This window comes from Egretta garzetta, unplaced genomic scaffold (genome assembly GCF_000687185.1).
Source record: "Egretta garzetta isolate BGI_Z169 unplaced genomic scaffold, ASM68718v1 scaffold56, whole genome shotgun sequence".
In the NCBI taxonomy this organism is placed as follows: Eukaryota; Metazoa; Chordata; class Aves; order Pelecaniformes; family Ardeidae; genus Egretta; species Egretta garzetta.
In genome coordinates this window covers 11,775,053-11,785,312 of record NW_009260182.1, presented here as the reverse complement: position 1 = coordinate 11,785,312, position 10,260 = coordinate 11,775,053, and the positions used below count along the sequence as shown (strand labels likewise).

The 10,260-nt window shown below is 33.9% G+C and overlaps 1 protein-coding gene across 3 annotated transcripts in view; it reads left to right on the top strand.

Moving 5' to 3' along the window:
• The window catches only part of EXOC6 (exocyst complex component 6), a 52,496-nt gene that overhangs the window by 13,210 nt on the left and 29,026 nt on the right, over positions 1-10,260 (top strand). For all 3 annotated transcript variants that reach the window (XM_035897273.1, XM_035897272.1, XM_035897274.1), the window contains exons 7-14: positions 1-126; positions 1,138-1,206; positions 4,674-4,757; positions 4,851-4,897; positions 5,263-5,383; positions 7,441-7,512; positions 8,170-8,267; positions 9,400-9,505. In XM_035897273.1, the coding sequence (XP_035753166.1) occupies positions 1-126; positions 1,138-1,206; positions 4,674-4,757; positions 4,851-4,897; positions 5,263-5,383; positions 7,441-7,512; positions 8,170-8,267; positions 9,400-9,505 (723 nt within the window). The remainder of the gene's footprint in view (positions 127-1,137; positions 1,207-4,673; positions 4,758-4,850; positions 4,898-5,262; positions 5,384-7,440; positions 7,513-8,169; positions 8,268-9,399; positions 9,506-10,260) is intronic.

Below are 10,260 nucleotides of genomic sequence, written 5' to 3'. Positions count from 1 at the left end.
CTTCAGAAGCAGAATAATGTAAACTATGGTCGGAATATGCATTTAGGTAGAAGCAGAATTTTGGAATCCAAGAGTGAAATTACATTGAAGCGAACATTTGAAGACGATGATGAACATGAAGAAGAGGTAACTTTACACTAATCAGTATGTCTTATTTAAAGTGATTTTTGTAGGTTTATTGAACAAAACTTGCAGTACACTGTGTGTAGATGATCAACATTAGTCAGGAAGGACCAGAGAACACCTTCAAGGGACACCAGTCCACATCAGCGCTTTATGTGGAGAAAGTAGTGCCAAAATATTATTTGTATTAATGCTAGCTTTAGCATCATGTTTGGGCACATTAAAACTTGTAATTATTCTGGAATTCAGTTGCAATTTACATTATACAGTACCTTCCCACAGTAAATGATATGTGGCCCACTGGAATATTCTGCTATTGCTAAAGCCAGCATTTCTGTGTTGAGGACTTCAGCGTGTGTTAGAACTCTTTCAGCTGTCAAATACTCAGTGTTCATAAATAGAACAAAACAGTGAGTATTTAGACCTTTATATCTGGTGCTCTGAAAACACAGTGAAAGGAGTCTGATCTTGTAACACTAATAAAATCTAGTACTGTAGTACAAAGGGAGGGGAGAGTCGAGCAATTAATTTGCTCTTTTGTGATAGAACCCATCCATTTTTGGGTCCTGAAATTGCTGGCAAAAAGACTGATGCAGTTACTCTTCAAGTCATTAGAGCAAACTCCTGCTACTTTCTATGAAAACAGTATTTTTAATAGCCATAAAACCTGTTAACAGAGTTAGCTTTTGCTGGTCCCAATTTGGTCATGCTTTTGTATTAAACCTCAATGTATTTTCATATTCACCTGAACTTTAGATTCATCAATCTACTAACTTCACACCCTACTAAACTACTAATTCTCCCCTAAATCTCCAAATTTTGAGAAAACAAGTTGAGCAGTCCTAACATTAAGGGCACTAAACCAGAATTTAAAAGGAGGGGATAATTCCTTACAAGTAAGATGTCTTATGAAGTATTTATTAAGTGGACAAGTTCTTCTGGTAATGTATCACATTTTGCAGATTGCATGTTTTTTATGCTTTATATACTTTTCTTTTTCCTTTCTTTGTTCAGATTTTGACTGCTCAAGATCTTGTAGACTTTTCTCCAGTCTATAGGTGTTTGCACATCTACTCAGTTTTGGTATGTATTAAGGTAACTTCAAAAAGATATTTTACTTTTTGAAGTTGAATCTTCATTTTTCTATTTTTCGTACTCTAATAGTTCACAAGCAAACTGCTTCTAGTAGTAGTAGTTCTCAATGAACCAGCTGAGATGGGTAGAGTGTGGATACTCAGGGCACAACTGCATATTTTATTTTATATGCATAATAAGCGACACACAGCAAGACATTAATTACATAAGTGTTATTAAAAATATATGTAAAATATGCATGTCTCCCTCAGTAGTGGTATCAGCACTTTTGCTGTTCCCCCAAGTGTTCTATGTTACCCAAATGTCTGGGGGGGATATGATCAATATTCCAAATCATAGGAATATTCAGTCAGAATCTTGTGGAAATCAGACTATTAGAGCAAAATAGCAAGCAAAAACTGGAGATTGTGACAGACTGTGCTCAGGCAGATTAGATTTGATGCAATGGCAGAAACACAATAGCCCGTTTGAGCTTCTGTAAGAGAGATACAATGCGCAAGCTAATAAGGATGAAAATGTTTTTGGGGAAACTTGCTAACAAATTATTTATTTTCTCACCTTTCCTATATCTCAAGTACTTTTGAAGTTGGATTACTTATACAATAATTATCAGGGGCATATAGATGAAGAACTTTTAATTACTGCTAATCCTACAATCTCAGCTGGACCTGGCTTCAAGCATTCAGGCTGGGTTATCTTCTTTCTGTGGAATCCTTGCAGCTGTGTAACACGAAAGCTTATATCTTGAAATAATGTTTAAAGTGTTATTTCATTGTTAGCTTTTTTTTTTTTTAAAAAAGAAGGAATCCAAACAGAAGCATCAGTAGTTATGTCAGTAATTATTCTACTATGTCTGGTAGTTATTCTACAATGAAGAGAACAGCAGGGACAGAAAGTCAGGCCACCAGAACTATAAAAAAAGAATGGACCATTTCTTTTCACAGAGGAAATAAGTGTGAAATAACATATAAAAAAGAATGTGTAAAGTTAAATACACCAGTTGACAACATGTGCTTATTCTTCCTTTAATATAGTAAAGGAACAGGAAGTAAAATTGATACATGACATTTAAAAGTAATATGTGATTATGTTTTTCACTTTGACAAGGATTCTGATGTTGGATTCTTGATCCAAGGATATGCTCTTTGGGTTTGCACAGAAAGTCTGCCAGCTTCCAAATTTACTGGAGACAGAAAGCTTGGAGTGCTCTCTGATATCAAAGGCCCTTTAGCCCCTTAGGAAAACAGTGTTGATATCTTCAGAATAAGGTTTCTGTCTTTCCTGCCAACATAATCTAATTAATAAGGTTTGGTAGCATTATCAAGAGTTGTGCATTAACCACTTCTTGGAGTCCTTCTCATTTACTTCCTGTTGTAAACCATCTCTTTTGGAGTTTAGATAACTTCACAATGACAGCAAAGGAGGGGAGTTGATAGCAGGTGGCTATTCATTACATTTTTATATCAAGGACTTATCTCACAGCAAATGTCACCTTCTTAGTGAGTTCTCTCTTTGCTACAAAGCTGTAGAAAGTATTCTGGTTTTATGCAGGACAAACATTTTCTACTCTGCTTCTTCATACTGAAGAAGAAAGCAGGATTTTTTATACCTCAGAATACTACATAGGTTGTGACTGCAACCTGGTGATTGCAAATTACATACCTACTAAACACATGCTGTATTTATTGATGAGTAACCTTTCTTCAGACTAGAAACTTCTGGGCAATATACAAAAAGAGCTTTTTTTAGCTGTGAGGTGCTGCGTGTTTAAATTCTGCTGAAAACACCCTTAATCCCTTTGGCATGTAATGTTACCTTTTAAATAAATGCTGTATAGTAGTATAAAATAAATGTAACTATGGTGTGAAACAGCACTTGCTATATGAGCAATATTCCTGGAATTTATAACCCAATGTGAACTGATTTATTATTTCTATTGATATCAACTCCTGAACTTTTGGAAGCTGGGCAAAACAAATGCATTGCTTCGGTATATTTTATCTTGCCTTTCCTTTGCTTATTCAGCATGTGAATCATCAGGGTTGTTGCTGTACTCTGATGATTGCTTTAAAACATCTGTTTAAAAATAGTTGTTATGCCTGAATTGATGATCTTGATTGCATAGGATAGCATGGCCTATAAATAATCATGAGATATTTTACATCTCCATTTTCGGTGTGAATTTGAGAAGAACAGCTACTCATTTTCACTTGAGAAGCTTGTGTCAGGATTGAATGGATGTTTGGCATTGGAAGTAGAATTCAATAACGGCTTTGTGCATCTGAAAACTGCATTGAATATTTGGGCTAGAGGTGAATGGTTAGTATGTCTGATCAGTGTGTGTTAGTATGAATTACAGCACACTGTGTAAAGTGCTGCTGCAAGAGAAAGTGTTCTAGTAAATTTGCATCTCAGTTTCAAGTGGCTGTATTAAGCCAAGTCTCTCTTCTACTTTTAGATTTTGTTAGGTTAGCAGTATTTCTAAATATGATGAAATATTAATTATGAACTTAAAATACTAAATTTAAACTTTCCTTGTTATATCTTATAAAGGATTTAGGTAAGTAACACTGACTTAGTAATATACAATCTCTGTAATAACTTGATTTGAAGATTTTTGGAAGCCCAAGTAATGGAATTCTAAATAGCCCTGGCCTATTAATAGGCTCATGAGGTAAAAACAAACCTTAAAAATGCTAAGCTGCTTTATTCTGCTTGCATACAAATGACATTGTGTTCATTAGGTAGATGAGTCAATGTAGCACTAATTTCAAATGGACAGATGGTTTCTACTGAATGGTCATCTTAATGAGATGGGTAGAATGTCACTTGAATTCCTCACAACATAATCATTAGGCACAGAGGGCATTGTACCTTCGAGGACTGTGATAGGAGAAAAATCCAAATCCATAGTCATTATATTTACCAATTCCAAAGAGAATAAGCAAATATTAAATAAATCGCATGTGCTTTTTTTTTTCCTCAGGCAGAGCTAATGCAGGTGGTGTTCAGATGCATATCATACATTCACAGAACCTTTTGTAGCTTAACTTTACAATGCAGTTAGTTTCTTGAATAACCTAGCCAAATATTTTAGGAGACAGTGAGTTTCAGTTACAGAGTAATAGGTAATATGCCTTGTCTAAATATTAATATACTCTGAAAGCTGTAGTTTAAAAACATAAATATTGCTTTAAATGTATAATATTGTTTGACAAAATGTAAGCAGGTGAGCAAAATTTTTATTTACAGTACATTCTGTAGGCTACTAAAAAAAAAAGGAATTTCTGCGTATTTCACACATGCAAAACTTTGCTGGTGTCAGCTGGAGGATTACGTGTGGAATAAATGCAAAATATGTGGCTTAGTTTAAGAAACTTCTACCCTTAATTTAAGAAATGTCTTTTTCATACTGAGACAATGTTCTTGTTTTAACTAGTTTTGTCTTGTTTTAGGGTGATGGAGAAATATTTGAAAATTACTACAGAAAACAAAGAAGGAAACAAGCAAGATTAGTTCTGCAGCCGCAGTCAAGCATGGTAACCAATACTTTTGGTTTTGCATTGACTTGGGTTGTACCTAATACTTGGTAGTATTTTTATTCCTAAACTTGTTTTCTTTTTCACTGAAAGCATGAAACCGTAGAAGGCTATAGAAGATACTTCAGTCAAATTGTAGGGTAAGTTTTCTAAATGGAGATTTAAGTTTTACTATATTGATTCTTAATTCACCCTCTGTTCTCCCACTGTTCAAAAGCTTTCTTCTGCAGATTCAGTTTCTGCACAAATCAGGCAGATGTTGCTGGCTCTGAGCAGAGAAGAGCATCCAGATCCTACCAGTACGGTGCCCCACAAAGACTCTCCAGCAGCCTGGGCTCCAGCTGGAGTGAAACAAACTTTTCAGATTTTTACTTCATGCTGGGCAAAGCAGAACACCAAACCTACCAAAGGGTCACTGCTTGAGTAGGGAAGGGTTTGACTATGCTTGTGTGTGAAAGGTTAGCTAATATTAGAAAACAATAATTTAAGCACTATTTTGTTTTAGTTTCTTTGTAGTAGAAGACCACATTTTACATGTAACCCAAGGATTGGTAACTAGAACATATACTGATGAACTCTGGAACATGGCCCTTTCCAAGATCATCGCTGTGCTTAGAACACATTCTGTAAGTGAGAAGTCTTATCAGTATTACAGTTTAAATCCTCTTACTTCAGAGCTCTGTATATTTAAAGCTGGGATAGTAACAAAGTGAAAAATTACACCTCTCATGTTTTTTTTTTCTTGTGATTAAAAATTGCTCAGATTTGGGAGGGAGCCTGCCAAGCTTTTGTTTTTCCCAATAGTATCGGGCTGTGATCCACAGCCATGGGCTATTTGCATAATCCTCCACTGATTTACAACTCACTGGGTCTTCCAAACCTTCTCTTAGTCCAGCAGTTTAGAATATGCAGAGTTAATCTGCTGTTATTATTGCAATCCTTCCTCATTAGTCTCAACTGACCTCTTCATTAGATCAGATTGAATAGTTCAGCACTGAAAGCACCACCAGGAAATAGTTCCTAATTATCATTCCAAATGCTGTGTTTCCAAAATAAACTCTACCAGCAAAACCCTTGGAGCTATCTCTTCAATGCTATAGTAGGAATATGTTTATGTTGAAGTAAAGGTATTGGAAAAATCTTCACAGATGTTAGAATGTAATTCTGTATCAACTGAGTATTTCAGTACATTCAGAGTGTGTCTCCTAAAGTTACATTTCTGCCTTAGCTCCAATGATGCTGAATAGCTGCATGCTATTTTTTATTCCTCTGTGAAAATCAATGGAATACCATTGTTCACTCAGAATGACTGATAGTAAATTGCTTCAGAGTTTATTATTGGTACAACTTTTACTATAGGAAAAAATAGAAGTTTTATCTTTCCCTTTTTAATGTTTGCTAGAAGCAGTTCCTTTATGTGATGTTTTATTTGGTTTTATTATAATTGATCTTTAATTTGAGGAATATTTTACTTTTCATATACACTGAGGAAAAATGGGGAGAAAATTCAGTTTGCAACTATAGTTTTATGATAGGCCCTTTACTGATCAGTAGTACATGAGATGTTCTCATACTTTTTAATTCCTTTTAGAAGATTGGGTTAAATTGTTACACATTCAGCATTTTTTTTAAGCTAAATATTTTGCAAGTTAATTGGCTGCATATGGATTTATGCATTTATGTAAGAATATGGTAATTTAAGGAGTAAAAGTAATGTAATCTCTAAAGAACTCTTCAATGTCTTGTCGTGTAGTTGATCACTATTTATTCTCAAAATGCATAACTCCCATCAAAATCATTTCTATCACAATCTTTTCTAACATCATCCTAGTACAGACTAATGTTTAGATAAGTGTATGTTGTCTTATGAGGCATTGTGTACCAAACTCTTACTTTAATAAAGTAAGCTAAAGGCAAAAATTAAAGAAAGGTGAAAAAGGCACATATCGTCTTTAATCCTTTAATAAAGTAAGCTAAAGGCAAAAATTAAAGGTGAAAAAGGCACATATCGTCTTTAATTAATACTATATTTTCATGCTGCTTTAAATTATTTTAATATAAACTTTTTTTATACTTTATCCAGTATTGCAAATAGTGAAGCTGAGGTGAAAGCCTTAGTTGTATAGCTCCACACCTCTGAAAATCAAATTTTGGTCATTTAGTAGAGTAAGTAACTTGGTGGTGACTTTTTACCATCAAAGTTGTAATTTGAATTTATTTAGAAAGTATTTTATAGTGTTTTCCCCATACAGCTGGGAAACTGTATGAAATGGCACAGTTAGCTTTAGTTAGACCCAGGCTTAGCATTCAAAAGAATGTCCTGTGGAAAACTCTCTGATGTTGATTTAGCAAAGCATTTTGATGTGTGCGTGTGTTCCACTGAAATAAATGTAATTTGCTGATTTTGAATCTCAGTACAACATACTGCTATTTTTTGAATCTCATATTTTACTTTACTTTTTCTGAGCTTTTATACTACTGATAGTCCATATAAACATTTAACAAATAGTTTTATGTAGCTAGACTAAGTGAAGACAACCGAGTCTAAGTTGTTTTTTACTAAGGCAGTCAGTCAGGTAAAGGGATAAGGCTGGAGAGTTTAACCTTCTGTGCTAATATTCTTTGAATATGTATGTCCCATATTTTAAATCCTTTTAACAAAACCAGAATTTCTCACTTTCAGTCATATTGCAGTGATCCTGACCTTGTTCTGGAACTGAAGAATCTCATTGTAGTATTTGCTGATACTTTGCAGGTACATCTTGTATTAGTAATTTAACTGAGATTCCTAAAGTCATATTTTTCATTTAGATGAGTAAGTCCAATGCTTTGGGTTTTCCTGAATCGTATATACTAATGAAGAAGAAAATTATGCAATAGTATTTTAAAAATATATGTATTTCTTTCCTCCTTTTCAGTATTATCAATTTAATGTATGCATTCTGGGCTATCCAGCTAGCATCTGATTATTCATATCTGTGCAAAGTTAATGCTAGCTTTGTAATTTGTGTAGGTTTTTGTCTTTACTTTGCTTTACTTCTGATCTTTAGCAAGAATAACATTCCAGTTACCATTAACTCTCTAGCTGAAAGACCAAATGAATATCATTGGCAAGTATTCTTGCAATGTTTAACAGACTTACAAAAAAGATTGTTTATATGCCTAAATAGCAAGTTAAAACATTATAGAGAAATGGGACAAATTTCTGCTTGAAAACCGAAAGCATTCTATAAAGTATTTGGTAAGAATTTAATATATAAACTTCTAATTGTGGTGATATGTTTAAAGTACTATAATTTGTTTTATAGAAGTGACAAGATTGAATAGTCAGTCTCATCTTAGAGTCCTGAAGTGATAGGAATTGAGTGTATTAGTTCTTGAATTATCTACCCTTTTCATTTTTATACCTTAGGGCTATGGTTTTCCTGTAAACCGACTATTTGATCTTCTATTTGAGATAAGAGACCAGTACAATGAAACACTTCTTAAAAAGTGGTCTGGACTGTTCAGGTTAGTATTTCATAACAATTGTGCCTTTTGTATTTTGTCTATTGTTTTTGTCTAACTTCAAGTTTTTTTGATAGAATTGTAATTCTGGGAGAATTTATTAACTCGGTATTGTGTATGAATTTTGGGTTGGATAGGACTAAGATATTCATCACATGTAACTAATATTTAGGAGAAAAGCCAGCAAGTACTGCTTCCTTAATGGAGAGAAGGAAGGTCTCCAAAGGGACATTATTGGAGAAACATGCAGAAGAGACATGTCTGTTTTTCTTCATTAGGAACCTAATAACTCTAGGCTATTGCAAGAGGGCATTAGGTTCCTAATTTAGGTTGTCATAATGTTTACAGTTAGCTGATATGCATATCTCCCTGACAGACTACTGACACTGCCAGTGCGTCTTCATGTTTTTTTAATGCAGAATGGTTTCCACCTATTCTTTAGAATCATTTGATTGAGTAAATTGTAAACCCAGGAATATGGCAGCCTGGGACTGTAGTCCAAAGCCTGTTTGCAGATAGGGTGTGATGTCTAAATGTGCAGAAATTGTTTACCATGAAATACGTTACATTGTATTACAGAAAACATTAAAATTAAATTGACTAATTAAGGTTCTCAAGCTCTCTAGACTCCTAATATAGTCATTTGACTAGTAGAAAAGTCCAGAGGGTATTTAACACTGTGGCCATGTGCCTAGTTGAAGTTCTCTGAATCCTCCCTATTGACTATATGTAGCTGTGGTACCGAAGCGAGACGCTCTGAATATCTGCTTTAGTGTAGGCAAAGTGTAGGCTACCATAATTAATAAGTGTCTCATTATAGTTTACCCTCGAGTAGAGTAGTTGATCTAGAAGTTCATTTGCTGTATGATGCTTTGAGTCATACATATTAAAATGCTTTCAGCTATGTTTTCTCTCTGATTAGACACAGTATAAAGAGTTAGTATATGCAAGGTACTTTTAAATTCATCTAAAAATAGTTTGGATGTCTGAAATTATGACGATTGCAGCTCATAACTTTTTGAAGCTGTACACCTAAGTGTGGTAGTAGAATTTATATTCATTTACATGTTTTAACACTGGAAAATAGTTAGTTACATGTCCTAAATTTTTTTCACTTTACTAACTAATTCACCAGGGATATTTTTGAAGCGGACAACTACAGCCCTATTCCTGTAGCAAATGAAGAGGAATACAAAATAGTTATAAGCAAGTTTCCTTTTCAAGATCCAAAACTTGATAAGGTAAGGAGAAGTTTTATGTTATTAAAGTTTGCTGAAATCCAATTAAGGATACTTGGGACAGTAATGATTTTTATAATTAAAAAACAATTAAAATTTGAAAAGCTAGGTAGGTTAAGAGGCTAAATCACCTTCTTCGTGTGTAAGTATCTAGTCATAAAAAAAAAAAGAAAATTAAAGCTTTAGTCATTTGCTCTGATGTTTGAGTGAATAGTGAAACCCATTGTTTTGTAAACAAGTTAATAATGCACTTTAATTGATACAATTTTTATGTAATTATAATACTCAGTCTTTAATTAGTTAAATTTTGTTGCAACTCATTGAGTTTAGTAACTCATATGCTGTAGTATTGCAAAAATGCATGTAAAACAGGGATCTGTTAGAGACAGCAACTTTTGTGTTTTACTTTTTAAATTAATTATTTGTGTTTGAACATGTGGACCAAAATAAACATTAAGAGACTATATAATTCTGCCATACTAGCATTCCAATAGGATATTCTTTCATAGCCTCAGCCATTCTTTCACTACAAACTTCTTTCACAGAAAGGTGATTAATACGTTGTGCTCTTCGAATATGGTTTTGGTAATACCAATGAAGAAACAACAGGCCTGTGATGAAGTCTGTAGAGGGGAGCTAAATCTAAGAACCACATGACAGTGGGAGTAACTGTCATAGAGAGAAGAGGGTTTATACACGATCCATCACTACCAGATATCTGCAAAAGTAAAAAGATACTGTAATTCTATGGTTCAGCA